Source organism: Carcharhinus amblyrhynchos, chromosome 7, assembly GCF_965287045.1.
Source record: "Carcharhinus amblyrhynchos chromosome 7, sCarAmb.v2.hapA, whole genome shotgun sequence".
Classification (NCBI taxonomy): Eukaryota; Metazoa; Chordata; class Chondrichthyes; order Carcharhiniformes; family Carcharhinidae; genus Carcharhinus; species Carcharhinus amblyrhynchos.
The window spans coordinates 116,955,014-116,981,017 of record NC_137330.1 but is presented as its reverse complement, the minus strand read 5'-3'; the positions used below and the strand labels follow the sequence as shown (position 1 = coordinate 116,981,017).

Below are 26,004 nucleotides of genomic sequence, written 5' to 3'. Positions count from 1 at the left end.
AGCTACCTCGGCCCTAAGCTCCGGAATCCCCTCCCTAAATTTCTCTACCTCTCTGTTTCTCTCTCGTCCTTCGAGTCACTTTTAAAACTAATTGTGGGACGTTTTAGTGTGTTAAAGATGTTATACAAATACCAGTTATGCTCGCAAGTTTGCTGAGCACCTTTGGTCTGTGCACAATCAGGACCCTGAACTTTTGGTTGCTGCCAGTTTAACACCCGATCCTGCTCCCACGCTCACATGTCTGTCCTTGGCTTGCTGCAATGTTCCAGTGAAAGTCAACACAAACTGGAGAAACAGCATCTCATCTCCCAGACACACACTTTATAGCCTTCCAGCCTCAACGTCAAATTCAGATGATTTTGCTCTGTCTCACCTCGACCCCTTTGTTTTCATTCTATTTTAGTTAAATTTTTTTACTGTTCTCTATCTTTCATTTCTTTATAGTCTTCATTTTTCTCCACCGCGCCCCCCCCCCACTCTTTCCCCCTACTTTATCCCCCTCCCTTGACCTTTTCTCCTCATTTGCTTCTCCTTTTCTAAATCTTTCCCTCTGTCCCATCAATTCCACCTACCCTCCCCCCCAACCCCACCCCAATGCACCTCCCCACCCACCCCCAACATCTTCGTTTTAGCTCCTCTGCCGTTTGGTCATTCACACTCTTTATTCTCTCTGTGGGCTGCCATTAGCAGCATTTTCCCCTGGTTTCTGTGGCTATGCCTCATCTTTCATTCCCTCCCCCTGCAGTATACAGAGGAGATGTCAGGGGCAAGTTACAGAGGAGATGTCAGGGGTAAGTTACAGGGGAGATGTCAGGGGTAAGTTACAGAGGAGATGTCAGGGGTAAGTTACAGAGGAGATGTCAGGGGTAAGTTACAGGGGAGATGTCAGGGGTAAGTTTTTCACTCAGAGGGTGGTGAGTGAGTGGAATCGGCTGCCGTTGGTGGTGGTACAGGCAAACTCGTTGGGGCCTTTTAAGAGACTTCTGGATGAGTACATGGGGTTGAGAGTTATAGATAGGCCTGGTAGGTATGGATATGATCGGCGCAACTTGTGGGCCGAAGGGCCTGTTTGTGCTGTAGTGTTCCATGTTCTACAAATATCTCCCACTTTCTATGCCTTTTAGCTTTGACAAAGGGTCACCTGGACTCGAAATGTCGGCCCTTTTCTCTCCTTATAGATGCTGCCAGACCTGCTGAGATTTTCCAGCGTTTTCTCTCTTTGGGCTGCACTGCGTGTTGCCTCACAGCTTCTCAATCCTTTTTTCTTTCAGAGCTCGGAGAGTGAGAGCAGTGTTGGCGGGAGGAGCGAGAGAGCAGTGTTAGCGGCCGTTCCACAATGGAGGAAAGCGATGAGCTTCTTTTCTTCGTCAATGGACACAAGGTATGAGACAGGTCGACAGCAACCAGAACCTTACTTTGTCAGCTCCTCCAGCAACTCCTTGATTTAAAATTCACGTTCTTGCCTTCAAATCCCTCTGTGGTCTCATGCCTCCTCTTCCCCCCCAAGCCCATCTCTTCAACTTCCTGCGGCCCCACAATCTCCAGAGGTCCCTGTAATCTTTTAATTCTGACCCCTTAACATTGCAACACAGGAACATGGGGGCAGGGCTAGGCCAATCAGCCCATTGAGTCTGTACTGTCATTCAATGTTTTTAATTCATTCATGTGGCCATCGCTGGCTAGGCCAGTATTTATTGTCCATCCCTAATTGTCCCTGAGGTGGTGGGGAACCGCTTTCTCGAACTGTTGCCCATGTGGTGTAGGTACACTCACAGTGCTGTTAGGGAGGAAGTTCTAGGAGTACGCCCCAATGACAATAAGATAACAGTAATATATTTACAAGTCAAGATGTGTGTGACTTGGAGGTGTACATTTAATTTGGATATATAGAATAAATATCTTAATGTTAAAGGGGAATGTTTACAAATTCAGCTTTATGCTACAGACAGTAAGTATGTCTGTATGGGAAAGGAACTCAGATGCTGGGAGAGCAGGATAATTACTCATTTTTGCCTTGCAAATGGTTATGTCAGGTTGAATTAATGGACTTTTGTTTACTTAAGTTCCACTGGGATTTCTGATTAGAGCGATTGACAAGGTCATGTGACAGTGTGGTTTATATGCAGCTTTGCGTCTGTACTAGAGAGGAAAGGCTTTTGCCGAAAGCATTTTGGTTTGTAGCTGAAGCCTCATTGAAACTGAAGGATTTTGCAGGTTTCTGGAACTCTCTTTCTGAAAGTTTCAAAACTGTGTACACTCATTGCAGCAAGTATATTTATAGTTGCTAACTGCATTTAAAGTGGCATTTCAGTCTGTTAGAGGAGTGTTGCTTACTTGGCACTGAAATAATGGTAAGTTTGAACTTCAGTTCAAACTTATCACTTAAGCTAGAACTTAAGGTCACAAGTTCAAGCTAAGAGGGGCAAGGTTCAATACAGATCTACGGGGGACATTTTTTTTACACAGAGGGTGGTGGTGGCCTGGAATGCACTACCAAGCAAGGTGGTTGAGGCAGACACACTACAATCATTTAAGACTTATCTAGATAGCCACATGAACAGACTGGGAATAGAGGGATACGAATAGATGGTCTAGTTAGGAACATATGATTGATGCAGGCTTGGGGGGGCTGAAGGGCCTGTTCATGTGCTGTATTATTCTTTGACCTTTAAGATCCTTTTCATTTCTAAATATTGTTCAAATGTTAATGGTTAAGCTGCTTCATTTGTTAGAGTTATAGTTAGACTGTGTAATTAACTAAAGTTTGTTTTATTATAAAAGATCCCTAGTTTGACAGTGGAATTACTACTGGAATGCAGCATCCTATCTTCACACTAATGCCAAAATAAGGTCTGATCTGGTGTTAGAAGATAATTTAGGGCCCTAACAGAGGAGAATTTGCAGGTGGTGGTGTTTCCATAAAACTGTTGCCCTTGTCCTTCCAGGTGATAGAATTCATTGGTTTGGAAAATACTGTCGATGGGTGAATTGTCACCATGTAGATGCAGAACAGATCACAGTTGATGATATCTCTCAATACAGCATTACTCTAAAGATCCTAAAAACTAGACTGTGTTGATTTCTCTGTGAAGATCTGGCAGTACCCAATTGTATGACATGACCTGTCAGTCATCCTAAAAAAAGCCCTACTCTACAAAATCCCAGGGGAAAATGCAAAATAAAGGAATCTTACATTAGTTTGGATTAATACAGACATTGTAGCAATTAAGATCAATGGCGCTGCTGCAGTAACACTGCAGTGCTGTAATGTACAGACAGAATGGCTCCAATTATAAAGCAAACCGCTAAATATAGATCCTGCACAAGCCACATGGCAAATACATTTCTTAAAGGTGAAATGCCGTCACAATATCTTTACAAATCAGGGTGCTGTGTGACTTAAACAAACCAGGTTTGGGGTGGGGGAGAAACTGTTGAAACTGTAAGAACTGGTCACCCAAATGGAGTAGTTGCCATTTTGACTAGTTGGCCAGTAGCTTGTTATCCCTGAAGTAATGAATGAAGCACTAAGTCTTGAATGAATGGGATTGACGGAGAAATGTCTGATCTCACAAAGCAAGCTAGTCAGTGGCTAAACTTCCTTTCTGTTTCTGTTTCCTTGACCACAGATCGTGGAGAAGAACGTGGATCCTGAATTGAACCTTCTAACCTACCTGAGAAACAAATGTATCTATGACAGCTGACCCTGCGTTTGGAATAGCAATGATGTCCCTGGTGTTTGATTTATTTTGGGTGGGGGGGGAAGGGAAGGGGGAGGAACGGCCTTGATCTTGTAGCAAATTCCAAGTCTGATTATAGGTGGGGTTGAAATTTTCTAGCTGTTTCTGCTGGCTGGATCTTCCAGTCTTGCCAACTCTGCCTTGGGTTCCCCAGCAGCAGAAGGGGAAAATCCATTGACATTGGCGGGACTGGAAAATCCTTCCGCTAGCCAATGGCTGTCTTCCATCCTCCAAATGTCACAAGATGGGAGAGTGGAGGGAACAGAAAATCCTGCCCTTGGAAATACTTTTCCCCTGGTGTTTCCAGGTTTGGAGATTTAAGCTGAATACATCAGCAATTGTTAAAAGCAAAATATTGAGGATTCTGCAGTCTGAAACAGAAAATGCTGGAAAATCTCAGCAGGTCTGAGAGCATCTGTGGAGAGAGAATAGTCATGATGTGGAGATCATGACTATTCTGTGTTTACCCCAGTCCAACGCCAGCATCTCCACATCATGACTACCATCAACGCAGCAAACTACAGATCCAAGTGGAGAGGATCTCCAAGAAGATTGCGCATATTGACACAGACATCAAGTTTTCACAAAGAGGCAAGAAAGCAAACTTTAACCTGGTATTGTGAGACTTCTTACTGAGAGAGAATAGTGCCAACGCTTCAAGTCTGGATGACTTCAGGGCAGAAATGACAATTACAAGGGGCACCAGTTCAAGGGAAGGGGGGAAAGGTTCAGTGGAAATGCGCGGAGGAAGTTTTTTTACACATTGGGTGGTGTGGGCCTGGAATGCACTGCCAGGTGAGATTGTTGAGGCAGATACATTAGCAACATTTAAGACTCATCTTGATAAACACATGAAGAGGTGGGGAATAAAGGGATACAAGCGACTGGTGTAGATAGGACAATGTGATCAGCACAGGTATAGAGGGCCGAAGGGCCTTTCCCTGTGCTGTTCTTTGTTCTCTTGTTTGTTTACGTGACGAAGGGTCACCCAGACTCGAAATGTTGGCTCCATTCTCTCTCCACAGATGTGGTCAGAAGGGAATATGTTCCCTTCTGTGACTCACCGCACAAAGCAAGCCCACCATTTTTTGGTTAACCAGGCTTTTATAACAATAAGTCAGAGAAGCTGGGTCATCGATCCTCTGACTATTCTGTGTCTAGTGATTGCAATTGCAGCATTTGATTAAACCAGAGCAGCGGCAAGGCTGCGCAAGATGATTTCGTAAGCAGAGATACTGGGCCATTTCACTAATTGAAGTAGAGCAGTGGTAGGTAAAGGTCAATCTATTTGTTAGTCACAAGTAGGCTTACATTAACACTGTAATGAAGTTACTGTGAAAAACCACCTAGTCGTCACACTCCAACACCTGAGGGAGAATTTAACATGGCCAATGCACCTATCCAGTACATCTTTGGACTGTGGGAGGAAACTGGAACATCCGGAGGAAACCCACGCAGACACAGGGAGAATGTGCAAACTACATACAGACAGCGACCCAAGCCGAGAATCAAATCAGGTCCCTGGCGCTGTGAGGCAGCAATGCTAACCACAGTGCCACTGTGCTGCCCCTAGGTAATTCACTGGATTTATTAATGACTTTTTTATTTATTTGTGACCTCTGGTCTCCTGTCAAGAATGTCTTTGTGATATCTACCCTGGCAAAACTTCCCATAAAGGCCACAATCTTTCCTTCTCTAGGGGAAAGGTTCACAACCTCCATTTTTACGATTGTTATAACCATCTTGGTGAGTCCCGCCCTTGTAAATTTTTATTATACCCTTTCCAATGCCTCTGTATCATTTCTTTATCAGAATGTATAAAGTCTGAATAGATAAGATGCAACATTTATTTTCTCCTCGCCTAATTGAACCTTCTTATTGCTTACGTTGATTTAGTTTCTACAGTTCATTCCATAGTTAATTATTTAATTATTACATATTTAATTACACATTTAATTATTACATAGAATAATAAAGTGGCAGAAGTCATATGGTCTGCTGATCCAGATAGTTTCACTTTAAACTCCATCACTGGCCCAACTGGTTTCACTTTAAACTCCATCACTGGCCCAACTGGTTTCACTTTAAACTCCGTCACTGGCCCAACCGGTTTCACTGTATACCCATCACTGGCCCAACTGGTTTCACTGTATACCCATCACTGGCCCAACTGGTTTCACTGTAAACCCATCACTGGCCCAACTGGTTTCACTTTAAACTCCGTCACTGGCCCAACTGATTTCACTTTAAACTCCATCACTGGCCCAACTGGTTTCATTGTAAACCCATCACTGGCCCAACTGGTTTCACTTTAAACTCCATCACTGGCCCAACTGGTTTCATTGTAAACCCATCACTGGCCCAACTGGTTTCACTTTAAACTCCGTCACTGGCCCAACTGGTTTCACTTTAAACTCCATCACTGGCCCAACTGGTTTCACTTTAAACTCCATCACTGGCCCAACTGGTTTCACTTTAAACTCCATCACTGGCCCAACTGGTTTCACTTTAAACTCCATCACTGGCCCAACTGGTTTCACTTTAAACTCCATCACTGGCCCAACTGGTTTCACTGTAAACCCATCACTGGCCCAACTGGTTTCACTTTAAACTCCATCACTGGCCCAACTGGTTTCACTTAAAACTCCGTCACTGGCCCAACTGGTTTCACTTTAAACTCCATCACTGGCCCAACTGGTTTCACTTTAAACTCCATCACTGGCCCAACTGGTTTCACTTTAAACTCCATCACTGGCCCAACTGGTTTCACTTTAAACTCCGTCACTGGCCCAACTGGTTTCACTTTAAACTCCATCACTGGCCCAACTGGTTTCACTTTAAACTCCGTCACTGGCCCAACTGGTTTCACTTTAAACTCCATCACTGGCCCAACTGGTTTCACTTTAAACTCCATCACTGGCCCAACTGGTTTCACTTTAAACTCCATCACTGGCCCAACTGGTTTCACTTTAAACTCCGTCACTGGCCCAACTGGTTTCACTTTAAACTCAGTCACTGGCCCAACTGGTTTCACTTTAAACTCCGTCACTGGCCCAACTGGTTTCACTTTAAACTCCATCACTGGCCCAACTGGTTTCACTTTAAACTCCGTCACTGGCCCAACTGGTTTCACTTTAAACTCCATCACTGGCCCAACTGGTTTCACTTTAAACTCCATCACTGGCCCAACTGGTTTCACTTTAAACTCCGTCACTGGCCCAACTGGTTTCACTTTAAACTCCGTCACTGGCCCAACTGGTTTCACTTTAAACTCCATCACTGGCCCAACTGGTTTCACTTTAAACTCCATCACTGGCCCAACTGGTTTCACTTTAAACTCCGTCACTGGCCCAACTGGTTTCACTTTAAACTCCGTCACTGGCCCAATTGGTTTCACTTTAAACTCCGTCACTGGCCCAACTGGTTTCACTTTAAACTCCGTCACTGGCCCAATTGGTTTCACTTTAAACTCCGTCACTGGCCCAATTGGTTTCACTTTAAACTCCATCACTGGCCCAACTGGTTTCACTTTAAACTCCGTCACTGGCCCAATTGGTTTCACTTTAAACTCCGTCACTGGCCCAACTGGTTTCACTGTAAACCCATCACTGGCCCAACTGGTTTCACTGTAAAACCATCACTGGCCCAATTGGTGCCACTGTAAATTCATGCTAAATTCCATTGGTCAAGTTTTTAACAATACCTGTCCATACAGTGTGGGCAACATTGGCAAACTCCCACTTATTCCCCATTCTTCGTTACCCTGGAAGTTTGTGACAAGCCTTCTGCTTGGAATCATGCGATGTTTCTCGTTGTTGGTGGCCCTGTGTTATTCATCTCACATCTCGAGCAGCAACACCGAATGCAGTGATCCAGAATAGTTTCAGATTGGCGTGCAGCCATTGTGTAACCGCTGGCCAGTTCTTTCCTTAACATAACTAAATGCATCAGTGTATCTGACTGGGACCAAGCTAGGCTGCGGAGAAGGAGGATGTGGGTCCTGCACTGTGATGGTCTCCAAGTACAACCCATTTCAGAAGACTATCGTGTATCCTTTCGCTAGCAATTATAGTAGCACTGAAATAAAATCACTTCTCATTCTGAGCATACATAAAGGAAATGGGACGATCATAAGGTCTACCAGTGATTCACTTTGTCCATTGTACAGATCTCACTAACCATTAGCCTAAGCCCAAAGTAGCCTAAACTTTCTTCACCACTGTGGAATCAACTTTAATTTATTCATTTTTTTAATGGGGTGTAGGCATTGCTTACTGGACCCAGCATTTATTTTCCATCCCTCCGTTTCAGAGGGCATTTGAAAGTCAACCACATTGCTGTAGCTCAGGAATCACATGTAGGCCAGACCAGGTAAAGGCGGCAGATTTCCTCCCCTGAAGGACATTAGTGAACGTGATGGGTTTTTCTGACAATTGACAATGGTTTCATGGTTATCAGTGGATTCTAGATATTTTTTATTGAATCCAAATCCCACCATCTGCTGTGGTGGGATTCGAACCCGGGTCCCCCAGACTGTAATAATTCCCCAGAGGCAGAACTCCCTTCACCAAAATCCCTTTAAAGTCTAACAGGGGTACACGAAGTGCTAACAATAGGTAGTCAACCTCCAGGGGGTGTCAGAGGAACTGACACGCCCAGTTACATACAAGGCAAAGATTCCCTCAATTGGATCTTTAATCAGGGAGTTCATACTCCAATAGGCCAACCTCAATAGCCTAACTGAAGTCTTAGGTCTAAGTTAGTGATAGTACCACTAGGCCAACACCTCCCCTGACCCACTTTGTCTTCCACCACTGACTGGGAGCCATTTTCAAAGTGTATAGTCACTGTGAGCTGTCCACTTTTATTTAGCTCCTCCTTAAAGATGAACCATTCAGTATCCAAACCCAGGCTGTCCTCTTAAATCTCATTCTATGAGGTGTAAGATGGAAATTTCTCTGAGATCCCACACTCTGGATGAAATCTTCTGTGCTCATCAGCGCCATTGGGAAGATGGTGGCTGCTGCTGGGTATGACACCCACCTGAGGCTTCAGATTGAGGAGGGATGCAGGGACGGCAGGACTGGGGCAGGGAGTCATGGGGGGAGATGATGATTGGCAGCAGGGGCAGGACGGGTGAGTTTCAGTACTTCCTCCTCCCAACCTCCTGACGTTGGGACCCTCAATCGGGCATAGAGTGCCTTTGGAAAGGCACCAAGGATTTGAACCCGGGTCCCCAAAACAGTTTCTGGATTAGTATTCTAGCGATAATACCACTTGGCCACCACCCCTCCATTGAATGATCTAACATCCACAAACCTCTGGGTTAGAGGATCCCAAAGATGCCAAAGTACAAAATCTTCCTCAGGCATGTTTAGCTATTTTAACGTCATAGTTCTGCCCAGCTGACCCACCCCTCCTGCCACCCACCCCCCAACACCACTCCCTACGTGAATGGAGGCTGCTCCTGGTTCATGTAGACATGTGTCGTTCCTCATTCCATTGGGCCTCATCGTACGGTGAGTAACCCTCCTTAACCGTGGTGCCACCAGGCATGTTGCAGTGAATGCTTGCCTCGCGCCGCTCTGCTCCCTGCACCGGACTGCCGTGACCACCGTGGAGGGAATTGGTAGCACCACCACTCGGATCCACCCTGTCCAGGTAAGATTTTCATGTCAAATGTATCAAAACGTAGAAGACAAGAGTAGGAATAGGCCATTCGGCCCTTCAAGCCTGCTCCCCCATTCAACATGAGCATAGAAGGCCAAAGTTAAAGTTTATATATTAATCACAAGTGAACTTACATTAACGCTGCAATGAAGTTACTGTGAAAACCCTTAGTCATCATAAGAACATAAGAACATAAGAAATAGGAGCAGGAGTAGGCCATCTGGCCCTTCGAGCCTGCCCCGCCATTCAATAAGATCATGGCTGATCTGCCGTGGCTCAGTTCCACTTTCCCGCCCTCTCCCCATAACCCTTAATCCCCTCTCTTATCAAAAACCCATCAACCCGCGTCTTAAAAATATTTAGCGAGGCAGCCTCCACCACTTCAACGGGCAGAGAATTCCAGAGATTCACCACCCTTTGAGTGAAGAAGTTCCTCCTCAACTCCGTTCTAAACCGCCCCCCTTTTATCATAGTCTGGCGCCTGTTTGGGTTCACTGAGGGAGAATTTAACACGGCCAATGAACCTAACCAGCATGTCATTCGGACCATGGGAGGAAACCGGAGCACCAGGAGGAAACCCACACAGACACGGGGAGAATGTGCAGACTCTGCATAGAGAGTAACACAAGATGGGAATCCAACTTGGGTCCCTGGCACTGTGTGGCAGCAGTGCTAACCACTGTGCCACCGTGCCAGCCCTTCAAGCCTATTCCACCAACACCACGATCATGGCTGATCCTCAATCTCAACACCATGAGCTCCATTTGCTATGCTCGCCTCATACTTAGAAATCTATCTATTTCCTTCTTAATTATATTCAGTGACTTGGCCTCCATAGCTTTCTGTGGTAGAGAATTCCACAGATTGACCACCCTCTGGATGAAGATGTTTCTCCTTGTCTCAGTCCTCGTTGGCCTACCCTGTATCTAGAGACTGAGACCACCTTGTTCTAGATCCCACAGCCAAAGAAAACAGCATCCAGCATCCAGTCTGTCAGAATGTTATACGCTTCAATCAGATCTCCCTTCATTCTCCCAAATTCCAGTTAACACAGGCTCAGTTGATCCAGTCTCTCATAGCCATCGGGTCATAGAGGTTTACAGTATGGAAACAGGCCCTTCGGCCCAACATGTCCATGCTGCCCTTTCTTTAAACCCCTAAGCTAATCCCAATTGTCTGCATTTGGCCCATATCACTCTATGCCCATCGTACCCATGTAACTATTTAAATGCTTTTTAAAGCACAAAATTGTACCTGCCTCTACGACTATCTCTGGCAGCTCATTCCAGACACTCACCACCCTCTGTGTGAAAAAATGCCCCTCTGGACCTTTTTATATTTCTCCCCTCTCACCTTAAACTGTGCCCTCTAGTTTTAGACTCGCCTACTTTGGGAAAAGATGTCGACAATCCAGTTGACCTGTGCCCCTCATTATTTTATAGACCTCTATAAGGCCACCCCTCAGCCTACTATGTTCCAGAGAAAAAAGTCCCAGTCTATCCTGCCTCTCCTTATAACTCAAACCATCAAGTCCCGGTAGCATCCTAGTAAATCTTTCCTGCACTCTTTCTATAATAGGGTGACCAGAACTGTACACATGTATGATCTCCTCATAGGAAATCTCCTCATAGGAAAATCTTACCATCCCAGGAATCATTCTGGTGAACCTTTGTTGCACTCCCTCTGTGACAAGTAGGTTGTTTCTTGATAAGGAGACCTAAACTGTCTGCAGTACTCCAGGTGTGGTCTCACCAAGGCCCTGTACAGTTGCAGTAAGACACCTTGCCCCTGTATTCAAGTTGTCTTGCAATGAATGATGCGTGGGCTGTGTGGCGCTGAGCTGCCGAGGCAGGAATGCAGTGGGAGTTTATTGGAGTGGTTAACAGGGACAAAGGAACTCAGCTACACGGAGAGACTGGAGAAGCTCGAGTTGTTCTCCTCGGAGCAGAGAAGGTGAAGAGAATATTTTGCTACACTTGTCCATTTCCTATCAAGCCTGCGTTGGTGTTTAGCTCCGCAAAAGCCCTTTGTCCATGTTCATAGGAGCTCAGAATCCTGACAGTGCAAAAGGAGGCCATTCAGCCCATTGAGCCTGCACCGACAGCAATTCCACTCAGGCCCTCTGCCCATAGCCCCATGTAATTACACTGATAATCCCCAAATTTAGATGCCAACCCACCTAAACTGTACATCTTTGGGCTGTGGGAGGAAACTGCAGCACCCGGAGGAAACCCATGCAGACATGGGGAGAACACGCAAACTCCACACAGGCAGTGACCCGAAGCCGGAATTGAACCTGGTCTCTGGCGCTATGAGGCAGCAGTGCTAACCACTGTGCCACCGTGCCGCCCCTAGCTATCAACCATCCTACAGTCACGCTTTCCTGTTGTTGCTTTACCAGGAACGGATAGCCAAAGCTCATGGCTCCCAGTGTGGATTCTGCACCCCAGGAATCGTCATGTCTGTGTACACTTTATTACGGAACAATCCAGAACCCACAATGGAGGAAATCGAAGACACCCTACAAGGTGAAGTATTTTGGTTCTAACTCAGCAACAAAGGGCTCCTGCACGAGGAATTTCTACTCTCAGAAGATAGTGAATCCATGGAATTCTTTACCGCAGAGGGCAGTAGAGACTGGGTCATGAAGTATGTTCAAGGCTGAGATAGACGGATTTTTAATCAGTAAGGGAAATCAAGCCCTTTAATTGGACTGATAACTGCTAATTTCTCTGTTTTTTTTTGCTTGCAGGGAATCTGTGCCGATGCACGGGATACAGAGCCATTCTCGAAGGTTTCAGTACCTTTGCCAAAGTAAGGACATTCAGATTGTTGTGGTTAATTTGTCTACCATCTCTCTGTCTCATGAGGGTTTGGAGCAAAATGCAAACTCATGTAAAGATGCATTACTTCAGATCAAAACAGTATAGTTCCATTAGTGAGTTTCTTAGGTTTATCTGGCATGCAGTAATATCAATCTTATAGCTTTGTTAGTTAAACTACTTAATATAACAGCACAATAGGTGAAATTTCTAAATTTGCACTCTAATTCGTTAAATAAAACACAATAAAGGTTTTGATTTGATTTGATTTATTACTGACACAGGTATTAGCATACAGTGAAAAGTATTGTTTCTTGTGCTATACAGACAAAGCATACCGTTCATAGAGAAGGAAAGAAGAGAGTGCAGAATATAGAGTTACAGTCATAGCTAGGGTGTAGAGAAAGATCGATTCAGTGCGAGGTGGGTTCAATGGCAGCAGGGAAGAAGCTGTTTTTGAGTCAGTTAGTATGTGACTTTGGAATCATTTTCCTGACAGAAGATGGCAGAATGTCCAGGGAGATGGGGTCCTCGATCATGCTGGCTGCTTTTCTAAGGCAACAGGAAGTGTAGACAGTGTCAGTGGATGGGAGGCTGGTTTGAGTGATGGACTGGGCTTCATTCAGGACCCTTTGTAGTTTCTTGTAGTTTTGGGCAGAGCAGGAGCCATACCAAGCTGTGATACAACCAGAAAGAGTGGTTTCTATGGTGTATCTGTAAAAGTTGGTGAGAGTCGTAGCGGACATGCCAAATTTCCTGGCAGTATTGTTACGTTGAGTGAGTGCTGTAGATTTATGGGGTGGATTCTACCAACCTTACAGTTTTGCTAGTTAAACTACTTAATATAACAGCACAATAGATGATGTTTCTCAACCTGGGCTCTAGTTAATTAAATAAAACATGATAAAGATGGCAGGGAAGGTGATATGTTACAGCTGCAGAATGTGGGAGCTGGTGAACATGTGGCAAACATGTTGGCAGTCAGTATTAAAGTCCCAGGTAACATCAGCTCTGAGTTGTAGAGCTGGGGGGGGGATGTTAACCAGACACTGTTCAAGGAGACAGTCATGCCCTCTGACCTTAGGTTACAGGGAGATATAGATGTGTTTGTCAAATGGGCAGAGCAGAGATAGATGGTATTCAACCCTGTTAAGTGTGAGGTGATGTACTTTTGGAAGATGAAACAAGGTGAGGGAGTATTTAATTAATGGCAAGGCATTGGCAGCTCAGAGGAACAGAGGAAACTTGGGGTAATTATTTACAGATCCTCGAAGGTGGACAGGATAGTTAAGAAGGCAAATGGAACGCTTGTTTTTATCAGTCATGGTACAGAGTATAAGAGCAGGGAGGTAATGTGGGAGCTGCACAGAGCATTGGTGAGGCCACAGCTCGAGTGCTGTGTGCAGTTCTGGTCACCACACTATAGGAAGGATGTGATTGCACTGGAAGGGGTGCAAAGGGTGCCTAGGTTGGAACATTTGAACGAAAAGGAGAGACTGGATCGATTTGGATTGTTTTCTTGAGAGCAGAGAAGGCTGAGGGGAGACATGATTGAGATGTATAAGATTACGAGGGGTAAGGACAGGGTGAGTAGGGATAACATTTGGGACAAGTGCAGCAAAATGGGATTTGCGCACCTTTAGTGGTGATTATTGCCAGTTCAGATGGGCCGAAGGGCCTTTTCTGTGCTGTATGACTCCCTGGGCTAGATTTTCCAGCCCCACTTGCCCCAGAACTAGAAAATCCCACCTGAGGTTGATGGACCTTTGCTTGTTCTACCCTTAACGATTCCCGTGGTGGGCAAGTCTAGGAAATGATTCTATGACTTTAGATTTGGCCTGTCATCAAGGACAGGAAGGTGTGAGTGTACATGAGGCAGATATTGGGTACAGGAAGTAGCAGTAAAGGATCTCTAGTTCAGCAGATCTGAAATATTTGCAGCTTGTGTGGATGAGAGAGGGATAGCAGGGAGACTGAGCAAACTCACAATGGCTTTGTGACGTAGAGATCCGTTCAAGTTAGGGCAGGAAAAAGGAATTAGGAGTAAATATAGTTAGGATTCTCAGCACCAAGAGTCTGAGTCCTATAGGTAATGTTTCCTGCCTGGTGCCAGGGTTAAAGATATCTCCTTGGGGCTGGAGGGAAGCTTGAGATGGGAGTATCCCGATCTCATAGTCTACCTCGGTACCCATGAGATGGGCATGACTGAGAAAGGGAAGGGGATGTGAAAGCTGAAAGAGCGTGAACACCTAGGGGTATGGTGGCACAGTGGTTATCACTACCACCTCACAGCGCCAGGGACTCGGGTTTGAATATGGCCTCAGGTTTTTTTAAATTCATTTGTGGGACATGGGCATTGTTGGCTGGCCAACAGTTATTGTCCATCTCTAGTCACCCAAGGGCAGTTGAGAGTCAACCACATTGCTGTGCCTCTGGAGTCACATGTAGGCCAGACCGGGTAAGGACAGCAGATTTCCTTCTCTAAAGGACATTAGTGAACCAGATGGGTTTTTCTGACAATCAACAATGGTTTCATGGTCATCGGTAGATTCTTAATTTCAGATATTTTTTACTGAATTCGAATTCCGCCATAGGCCGAGATTCAAATCTGGATTCCCAGAATATTAACTGAGTTTCTGGATTAATAGTCGAGCCTTAATGCCACTAGGCCTTTCCCTCCCCAGGTGACCATCTGTGTGGACTTTGCACATTTTCCCTCAAAAAAGACAGTAGGACTAGGGGGCACAGCCTCAAGATAAAGGGAGGGCGGTTTAGAACGGAGTTGAGGAGGAACTTCTTCACTCAAAGGGTGGTGAATCTCTGGAATTCTCTGCCCGTTGAAGTGGTGGAGGCTACCTCGCTAAATATTTTTAAGACGCGGGTTGACGGGTTTTTGATAAGAGAGGGGATTAAGGGTTATGGGGAGAGGGCGGGAAAGTGGAACTGAGCCACGACAGATCAGCCATGATCTTATTGAATGGCGGGGCAGGCTCGAAGGGCTAGATGGCCTACTCCTGCTCCTATTTCTTATGTTCTTATGTTCAGTCCGAAGATGTGCGTGTTAGGGTGATTAACCATACTAAATCGATCCTTAGTGTCAGGGGGATTGGTAGGATAAATACGTGGGGTAATGGCGATATAGCCTGCCTGGGATTGTTGTCAGTGCAGACTTGATGGGCTGAATGGCCTCCTATGAAATTGAAAAACAATTAAATTAAATCTTCATGTGGCACTGGCATTAGTTACTGGGAAAAGCAAAGGCTGTATCATTGGAATCGCCTTGGCCCTGAATCATGCTGGGACCAGTGCCTGCCTTGGCAAGATATTTAACTGGAGCAGTAGCCAAATAGTGCAGGGAGAAAGTTCACGTAAGAGGAGATTTGGAAAGTAAGAGAAAGGACAAGGTGACAGTGCAGACTAGCGATCTGGATCCTGGTAGCCAGAGCGTGTCAGGAAGACAGTTCAAAATTAGGATTGCTCCAGCAAATACGATCAGGATAGGGGAAAATGGCTGTAAACTAACAACAGGAATGAAGACTTCGATGAGGTGAGACGTAAAAATCCAACGACAAAAGTTGAGACAGTAGAAAAGTATATTCATGTGGATATAGAAAAGCTGAGTCAGAGATATTGTAATGATGACATTGCATCTGTGAATAAAGTCCATGCAGGGAACCGTAATAACAATAAATTGAATTCACTTTATCTCAGTGAGTAGAGCCTTTACCAATAGATAGATGAATTCCTAGCAGTAATCATACCTAATCACTATTTCAGGTATAAGTTGCGAGGCAATCAAAGTTGGGAAATAAATACTCCAAAATGCACAATATTTTGAACGGGTGTGCGGAATGGAAAAGGAGGAGGATTTTTAGCCCAGTTACTGCAGGGAGAAAGTTCACATAAGGGGAGATTTGGAAAGTTAAAGAGAAAGGACAAGGTGACAGCAAAGGATGTAATAACGATATTCGTGAGAAATGATCTTGGCTCAGAGAATCAGCAGATAGAGTTCGTGTGGGTGGAGCCTGGTCAGCAGGTTGCAGTTGGAAACTATATTACTGGAGAAAACACTAAACAACAAATTACTGGAGCTTCCATTAAGGAAATGTAATAATTATGGGGTCCTTTAATCTCTACGTAGACTGGACAAATCAAAATGACAAAGATAATCTGAATGATGAGTTCATAGGACACTTCCATGCTTGCTTCCTGGGCTAATATGTTTTGGACCTGACTAGGGATGAAGCTATTTTTGATTTACTATTGAGTAATGTGTCAGCATTAATTCATAATCTCAAAGGAAAATATCTACTGAGAAATAGTCATCATAATACAGCTGAACTCCACATTTGGTTTGAAAACTATATACTCCAATCACAAACAAGGATCTTAAACCTAAACAAAGTCAAAGAATAGCTGTAGGCCTGAGGAGAGTCTTAAAAACCAGCAAAGGGCCAGCGTAAAAGTTGCTCAACAGAGAAAAATGGATTATGAGATCGCCAAGAACGTAAAACAGATTGTAAGAGTTTTAGTCAGTATAATAAAGAAAAGAGAGTATCTGAAGTAAGTTGGGCAGCATGGTGGCACAGTGGTTAGCACTGCTGCCTCACAGGACCAGGGACCCAGGTTCAATTCCAGCCTTGGGTCACTGTCTGTGTGGAGTCTGCACATTCTCCCCGTGTCTCCATGGGTTTCCTCTGCGTGCTCTGTTTTCCTCCCACACTCCAAAGATGTGTGGGTTTTTTCATTGCACTCAAATTACATTTGTTTTTATTTTTGCAAATCACTTTAAATTTCCAGTGTCTGTCCGGGTACACTGAGGGAGAATTTAGCATGGCCAATGCACCTAACCAGCACGTCTTTCGGACTGGTGAGAGGAAACTGGAGGGCCCAGTGGAAACCCACGCGGACACGGGGAGAACACGCAGACTCCACACAGACAGTGACCCATGCCGGGAATCAAACCCGGGTCCTTGGCACTGTGAGGCAGGAGTGATAACCACCTGCCACAAATGTAACACTACTGCTCAAGAAGGGAGGGAGAAGGAGCACATTTTGACCGATCAACTATTGACAAAGTGCTGAAAACTATTGTTCGGAAAGTCTGAACAAAACACTGAGAAAATCATTGTAACAAATCAACATGGTTTTACCAAAGAGAAATCCTCTTTGTCAAGTTTTTGAGGATGTAGCGAGTGTGGTAGATAGAGAGGAACCAGAAGAGTTTTCTAAAGGGTATTTAATTAGGAATGCAGAAGGTTTTGATTTTGATTTGATTTATTATTGTCAGGTATATTAACATACAGTGAAAAGTACTTTTCTTGCACACAAACAAAACACACCGTTCATAGAGAAGGAAATGAGAGTGTGCAGAACTTAGTATTACAGCCATAGTTAGGCTGTAGAGAAAGATCAATTTAATGCAAGGTAGGTGCATTCAAAAGTCTGACAGCAGCAGGGAAGAAGCGGTTTTGGAGTCGGTTGGGTCTTGACCTCAGAGTTTTGTATCTTTTTCTTGATGAAAGAAGGTAGAAGAGAGAATGTCTGGGGTGTGCGTGTGATCCTTAATTATGCTGGCTGCTATGCCGAGGCAGCGGGAAGTGTTGACAGAGTCAATGGACGGGAGGCTGGTTTTAACGCACAATAAAAAGGTTCATGGATTTGGGGGTAATATATTAGCATGGGTGGAGGACTGGTTAATGGACAGGCAGCAGGGAGTTGGGATAAATGGAGCAATGTTTCAAATTGGCAGGTTGAGATTAATACAAGGACTAAACCTGGGGCCTCAGCTAGTTACAATCTATAACAGTCAGAAAGTAATGTATCTAGTTATGCTGATGATATTAAGCTGGTTGGAATGTAAACTATGAGAAAGACATTGAGATAATAGACAGGTTAAGTGAGCGGGCAACATGGTGGCAGTATAGCATGGGGCTGCGTGAGGTCGTAAAATCAGAACATTTTTGAAAATGTGTGAAACCATGGCACAGTAGTTCGTACTGCTGCTTCACAGGGACCTGGGTTCAATTCCCAGCTTGGGTCACTGTCTGTGTGGAGTCTGCACATTCTCCCCATATCTCGTGGGTTCCTCTGGGTGCTCTGTTCCCTCCCACAGTCTGAAAGACGTGCTGGTTAGGTGCATTGACCCGAACGGGTGCCAGAGTGTGGTAACCAGGGGAATTTCACCGTAACTTCATTGCAGTTTTAATGTAAACCTTACTTGTGACTAACAAATAAACTTTATGTCAACTTTAACTTGTAAATGTTGATGTTCAGAGAGACTTGGGTGTGCTTGCTCATGGAACACAGAAAGTTAGCGTGCAGGTACAGCAAGCAGTAAGGAAGGCACGAAAGCAAATTACTGCAGATGCTGGAATCTGAAACCAAAAGGAAAACTGCTGGAAAATCTCAGCAGGTCTGGCAGCAGCTGGAATGAGAGAAAAGAGCTGATGTTTCGAGTCCAGACAACCCTTTGTCAAAGCTCAATAAGGGAAGGGAAATCTGCCATTCTTGCGTGGTCTGGCCTACGTGTAACTCCATTGCCACAGCAATGTGTTGACTCTCAAATGCTCTAAGGCTTGGGGAATAAATATTGGCCCAGGCAGTGATGCTCACATCTCATGAACAAATTAAAAACAAGTTGTCAAGGCCAAGGTTACTGTACACTCAGCGCATGTTCAATTTTATTTATCCTCTTTCAGCCACCAAACTGCTGTGGAGGGAGTGGGGGCAAAAATATCTGCTGCAAGGGACAGAGTGAAGCGGCTCAAGTAAGCGTTAACATCTCTACTTATCCTCACATCAGTGCTACTTCTGTGTCGTTTTACATGTTCTTTCTGTGCATTTCTTTCCTTGCGTGTATGCATGTGTATCACTGCATGTGTGTTCTACATGTTTTGTGTGTGTATGTGTGTGAATATATGACGTGGGCAGCATGGTGACACAATGGTTAACACTGCTGCCTCACAGTCCCAGGGACCCGGGTTCAATTCCCAGCGCAGGTCACTGTCTATGTGGAGTTTGCGCATTCTTCCAGTGTCTGCATGGGTTTCCTCCGGGTGCTCTGGTTTCCTCCCACACTCCAAAGATGTGCAGGTTAGGTGCATTGGCCATGCTACATTGCTCCTTAGTGCCCAGGATTTGTGTGTTAGTGGGATTAGCAGGGTAAATATGCGGGCTTTTGGGGATAGGGCCTGGATGGGATTGTATTCGGTGCAGACTCAGTGGGCCAAATGGCCTCCTTCTGCACAGTAGGGCTTCTATGATTCTACAATATGTTAGTGGCTACCGTGGGTGGTATTTAAAGTTGGTGAACCTGACCTCGTCCAATCGCTGGAAACATATTACGTTATTAACTGGACAGCCGTGGACCTTCCACAGGCTTTAGGACCCAGGAGGATGAAAATCCCCTCCCTTCCCGAGATCTGCTGGCCAATCGGAGGCTGGAGCTCTTCCATTGCACATCAGCGCCATCAAGCCAGGTGGCAGCTGCTGGTACTGCACCAGCCAGAGACCTATCGACCTACACCACAGTTCAGTGAGGGTGGAACGGGAGGTCACAGGAAGGAGGTTACTGACCGGGGAGATGAGAGGGGTCAGAAAAAGAGGTAGGAGGGGGATACTCAGTGGCATCAACCCTCACTCCACTCCACCTTCCCGAATATCAAGTCACTCAATCAGGTACTGAGTGCCCTTGTGTGAGGGCCAACACCCCACTCACATCCATGGGAGCCAGTAAGCAGCTGACAGGTTTGACAATTCACTCAGCTGAATACCAGCAGCGACACGATAAGGCCCTTACGTAGACATTAATGTCCCACTCTGAGGCTTCAACAAATGTCCGAGTGGGAAGGCAGCCCGTGGACACAAGAACAGGAAATACGGGAAAAACACGGTGAGTCTGGCAGCATCTGGAAGGAGAGAAAAGAGCTGACGTTTCGAGTCCAGGCGACCCTTTGTCAAAGCTCAATAAGGAAGGCAAATGGAATGTTGGCCTTTACTGCAAGGAGATTAGGGAACCAGAATAAAAAGATTTTGTCACGATTGTAAGGAACTTTGCAGAGAGTTGCTTTGGAAACTTTGCAGCAGCAGTTCATTAATTTATCTCCTGGGGTGAGAAGGTTTTCTGACGATGAGAAGGTGCAAAAAATGGGTCTATATTCCCTGGAGTTGAGAGAAATAAGAAATTATTTCTTTAAAACGTGCTACATCCTGAGGGGGCTTGACAGTGTAGGTACTGAAGGGTTGTTTTCACTGGCTGGGGAATCTGGAACAGTTTTAGGATAAAGTCCCAATCTGAGGTGAGGAAAAATGCCTTCTGTCAACACATTGCAAAACCCCTAAATTCTCTACTCCGACAGATTGTGGACATGCCCCCTTTTGAATAAATTTAAAGCCAAAATAGACAGTGTTTTGGTCTCTCTGGAGGTCGAAAGATATGAGGAGCTCACAGGAAAGTGAACAAAGAACAAAGAAAATTACAGCCCAGTAACAGGCCCTTCGGCCCTCCAAGCCTGCACCAACCATACTGCCCGTCTGAACTAAAACCCCCTACCCTTCCAGGGACCATATCCCTCTATTCCCATCTCATTCATGTATCTGTCAAGACGCCCCTTAAAAGTCTCTACTGTATTTGCTTCCACTACCTCCCCTGGCAACAAGTTCCAGGCACCCATCACCCTCTGTGTAAAAAAAAATCTGCCTTGTACATCTCTTGCCCCTCGCACCTTAAACCAATGCCCCCTAGTAATTGACTCTTCCATCCAGGGATAAAGCTTCTGACTGTCCACTCTGCCCATGCCTCTCATAATCTTCTATCAGGTCTCCCCTCAACCTCTGTCTTTCCAGTGAGAAAGAATCAAGTTTCTCCAACCTCTCCTCATAGCTAATATCCACCATACAAGGCAACATCCTGATAAATCTTTCCTGTACCCTCTCCAAAGCCGCCACACCCTCTGGCAGTGTGGCGACCAGAATTGAATGCCAAGTACGGCCTATCCGAAGTGGATTTGAAGATTAGTCCTGATCAGAGCTGCTTTCAGGGCCTATATGGGTTTCCCATGAGCCTACTTCTTATCTTTCTCATGGTAATCTGGTTAAAGTGAACAAGGAAGGTAGCGGGGAAAGGAATCACAGACCAATCAACTCTGTATTCATCCAATATAGTCATGTACATCCAGGGCCTTGAGACAAGGTTGAACAACATGAGGGATTTCTCCATGAGCCAGCTAGCGAAGGGGCTGTGGAAAGTCCAGATTAGCCCAGTCACTAACCTCTGTTTATACAGATTTTCCAGGCTTTCCTGAGGCTCTTAAGCTGATGAATAAGTGGGAAAATCCCAGAGGAATCCTGCCCTCACCCCCAATGTACCCACACACTCGCAGAAGGCTGTTCATCCCGATAGTTGAAGAAGCAGTAGCTTACTGGGGAGGCAATAATCCAGAGATCCAGGGTAACACTCTGGGGACCCGGGTTCGAATCCCACCACGGCAGAATTCAATAAAAATCTGGAATTAAGAATTTACAGACAATAGAAATATCTGGAATTAAGAATTTACTAATAATCATGAAATCATTGTCGATTATTGGAAAAACCCATCTGGTTCCCCTTCAGGGAAGGAAATCTGCCATCCTTGCTTGGTCTGGCCTACAGTCCAGAGCCACAGCAATGTGGTTGACTCTCAAATGCCCTCAGGCATGGGGAATAAATGTTGGCCCAGCCAGCGATGCTCACATCTCGTGAACAAATTAAAAAACAAGTTGTCAAGACCAGGGTTACTGTACAGTCAGCGCATATTCAATTTAATTTATCCTCTTTCAGCCATCAAACTGCTGCGGAGGGAGTGGGGGCAAAAATATCTGCTGCAAGGGACAGAGTGGAACTGCTCAAGAAAGTGTTAACATCTCTACTTATCCTCACATCAGTGCTACTTCTGTGTCATTTTACATGTCGTGTGCATTTCTTTCCTTGCATGTATGCATGTGCATCACTGCATGTGTGTGCTACATGTTTTTTGTGTGTGTGTGTGTGTGAATATACAACATGGGTGGAACTGTAGTTAGCACTGCTGTCTCACAGCCCCAGGGACCCGGGTTCAATTCCCAGCTTGGGTCACTGTGAGTATGTGTGTGAGTGAGTGTGTGTGCACGTGTATGATTCTGTGTGAGTTCCATTCTACCAGGCTGTGTAACTCAGTTTCAGCTATCTAGTTAGTCACGTCACCACCCCTGCCCCCTGCCACTGCTCCAGGTCAGTCACCATCCTAACTTGGAAATGTATCACCGTTCCTTCAGTCGCTGGGTCAAAATCCTAGAATTTGCTCCTTAACAGTATTGTGGGTGTGCCTAACCTCAGGGACTACAATGGTTCAAGAAGGCAGCTCACCACCACCTCCTCAAGGGCGACTAGGGATGGGCAATAAATGCTGTCCTGGAAAGCGACGCCTACATCCAATGAATGAATTTTAATAAAAGCCTCACCTAGGTCTGGAGGGCCAAGGGAGGTGCATTCATTTTGCAGCCGGACAAGGTGAGTATTAAAAACACGCCATTAGCAGGCAGTGAGTGGGAGAGATTCCTGACCAGTCGCTGGATGGAAAAGAAATGGAGCCTCTGTCACTCTACACAGCTCCAGAGCAGAACATGTAATGTAAAAATCAGTGGTGATGTGTCAGAGTTCTCTGAGTGAACTGTGACACATCACCACCATTTGGTGCTACCAAATAAGCCCGTTGGACTTTAACCTGGTGTTGTGAGACTATTTACTGTGCCCACCCCTGTCCAATGCTGGCGTCTTCACATCACATCACCACCACAAAGCTCAATGTTCGGTAATGAGGCTGCCATTTCCACATTGCCTCCTACTTACCAGTGATGTTTGGCTGTGCACTGGCCAGCAGGGTCAGCACTGTAATAAGTCTGACAACACCAGGTTTAAGTCCAACCGATTTATTTGATAGTAAACTCACTAGCTCTCGAGGTTACCCCCTTCGTCAGGTGAATGGAGAGTTCTAGCCTCAGACAGAGCACATAAAGCACAGACAGTTTACAGATTACTGATTAGAATGCGAATCTTTACACCTAACCTGCTGTTCAAGTCTTAAAGTGGCTGACAATGTGAGTAGAAGGAGCACTGATCACAGGTTAAAGAGATGTGTATTGTCTCCAGACAGTACAGTAAGTGAGGCTTTGCAAACCCAGGCAAGTCACGGGGGTTACAGATAGTGCGACATGAACCCAAGATCCCTGTTGAGGCCATCCTCATGTGTGCGGAACTTGGCTATCAGTCTCTGCTCAGCGACTCTGCGCTGTCGTGTGTCGTGAAGGCCGCCTCGGAGAACGCTTACCCGAAGGTCAGAGGCTGAATGTCCGTGACCACTGAAGTGTTCGCCAACAGGAAGGGAACAGTCTTGCCTGGTGATTGTTGAGCGATGTTCATCCAGAGCAGGGTTGATCCAGTGAGCTTATGATTGAATCATCCACTTCTTCAAGTGAATGAAAGTCTGGACTTGTTCATGAAAGGACAGCACAGTCTCTGTGGTGTGTGTGTGTGTGTGAACAAATGCTGCCCACACTTATTTATTCAGTAGACACGACGACACCATGTAACTGCCCACAATGTTGCCTCTGGTCAGTGCTGATGACTTTAAAGGTTCGTCGTTTCCCCATTGCCCCCCAACTCAATCAATTATTTTGGCACACTCCTTCCCTGTTCTATCCACTTGAGATGAGCATACAAGGAGTGGATCATCTCCTCACTCACAGGCAATGAAGGGATCTCCTGGTCCCTTCTCCGATCAGAAACACCTCCCAACAAAATTGATGGGGGCTGTTCTCCGAGCCCTGTTGTGTTCCTCCAGCAGTGCAACAGGCCGGGAGATGTCAGCAGAAGCCTTCTGCAGACTTCCCACTGGGCGCCACGAGCTCCGTATGCGTCTCCGGGGCTAAGATTTTCGGAGTCATCAACTCCGCACCGGAAGTTGCGTGAAAATTCGAGGAACGCCCGCTGGTTATTGAGTGTGATTTTTTCGGAATGAATCTCCCACACTCTGAGCACTGCAGAGTGCCCGAGCGGGATTGCATCTGGAAACCGGAAGGGATCGTTGGGAGAGGGATGGAAGGCAGTGATCGGGGCTGACCACCCAGGTTCGGGGGGGGCAGTGAAGGGAAGTCACTTGATAAGGTGCCTCATTGCTACCGAAGGTTAGGGTGCACGGAGTTGGGGGTAAGGTGTTAGCGTGGATAGAGGATTGGTTGTCTAATAGGACTCATGATGTGTCTGATAGCCTGATAGCATGATAGTCTGATAGCCAAGTTCCACACACATGAGGACGGTCTCAACAAGGATCTTGGGTTCATGTCGCACTATCTGTAACCCCCGTGACTTGCCTGGGTTTGCAAAACCTCACTCACTGTACTGTCTGGAGACAATACACATCTCTTTAACCTGTGATCAGTGCTCCTTCCACTCACATTGTCAGCCACTTCAAGACTTGAACAGTAGGTTAGGTGTAAAGATTTGCATTCTAATCAGTAATCTGTAAACTGTCTGTGCTTTATATGCTCTGTCTGAGGCCAGAACTCTCCATTCACCTGACGAAGGGACTAACCCGAAAGCTTGTGCGTTTACTATCAAATAAATCGGTTGGACTAAAACCTGGTGTTGTCAGACTTTTTACTGTCCAATAGGAAGCAGAGAGTTGGAATCAGTGGGTGCTATTCTGGCTGGCAGTTGGTGACTAGTGGAGTGCCGCAGGGATCGGTGCTGGGGCCTCAGCTATTTACCATTTATATAGATGATCTGGAGGAGGGGGCTGAGTGTAGGGTGACGAAATTTGCTGATGACACAAAGATGAGTGGTAAAGCAAATTGCATGGAGGGTGTGGAAAGTCTGCAGAGCAATCTGGATAGGTTAAGCGAGTGGCCGAGGACCTGGCAGATGGAGTATAATGTTAGCAAGTGTGAGGTTATCCACTTTGGCAGAAATAATAGTAGGAGGGATTACTATTTAAAGGGCGAAAAGCTGCAGCATGCTACGGTGCAGAGGGACCTGGGGGTCCTTGTGCATGAGTCACAAAAACCCAGTCTGCAGGTGCAACAGGTGATCAAGAAGGTGAATGGGATGCTGGCCTTTATAGCGAGGGGGATAGAATATGAAAGTAGGGAGGTCTTGCTGTAACTGTACAGGGCACTGGTGAGGCCGCAGCTGGAGTACTGTGTGCAGTTTTGGTCCCCGCACTTGCGGAAGGATATATTGGCCTTGGAGGGAGTGCGGAGGAGGTTCACTAGGCTGATACCGGAGATGAGGGGGTTGGACTATGAAGAGAGACTAAATAGACTAGGTCTGTACTCGTTGGAGTTTAGAAGGATGAGGGGGGATCTTATAGAGACGTATAAGATAATGGAGGGGATGGATAGGGTAGAGGTAGAGAGATTCTTCCCGCTTAGAAAGGACAGCAGGACTAGAGGACACAGCCTCAAGATAAGGGGGGAGCAGTTTAGTTCGGAGTTGAGGAGGAACTTCTTCACTCAAAGGGTGGTGAATCTCTGGAATTCTCTGCCTGTTGAAGTGGTGGAGGCTACCTCACTAAATATATTTAAGTCACGGGTAGATAGGTTTCTGATAGACAAGGGGATTAAGGGTTATGGGGAGAAAGCGGGAAAGTGGAACTGATCCACTTCAGATCAGCCATGATCTTATTGAATGGCAGGGCAGGCTCGAAGGGCTAGATGGCCTACTCCTGCTCCTATTTCTTACGTTCTTATGTTGTTAT

General features: G+C 45.7%; 1 protein-coding gene across 1 annotated transcript in view; it reads left to right on the top strand.

Moving 5' to 3' along the window:
- The first annotated feature begins 1,936 nt into the window (after positions 1 to 1,936).
- Positions 1,937 to 26,004, top strand: part of xdh (xanthine dehydrogenase) — a 104,720-nt gene continuing 80,652 nt past the window's right edge. The window contains exons 1-8 of the mRNA XM_080193450.1: positions 1,937 to 1,948; positions 3,630 to 3,687; positions 7,692 to 7,788; positions 9,293 to 9,401; positions 11,812 to 11,938; positions 12,163 to 12,224; positions 22,053 to 22,107; positions 25,437 to 25,441. Of these exons, the coding sequence (XP_080049576.1) occupies positions 1,937 to 1,948; positions 3,630 to 3,687; positions 7,692 to 7,788; positions 9,293 to 9,401; positions 11,812 to 11,938; positions 12,163 to 12,224; positions 22,053 to 22,107; positions 25,437 to 25,441 (525 nt within the window). The remainder of the gene's footprint in view (positions 1,949 to 3,629; positions 3,688 to 7,691; positions 7,789 to 9,292; positions 9,402 to 11,811; positions 11,939 to 12,162; positions 12,225 to 22,052; positions 22,108 to 25,436; positions 25,442 to 26,004) is intronic.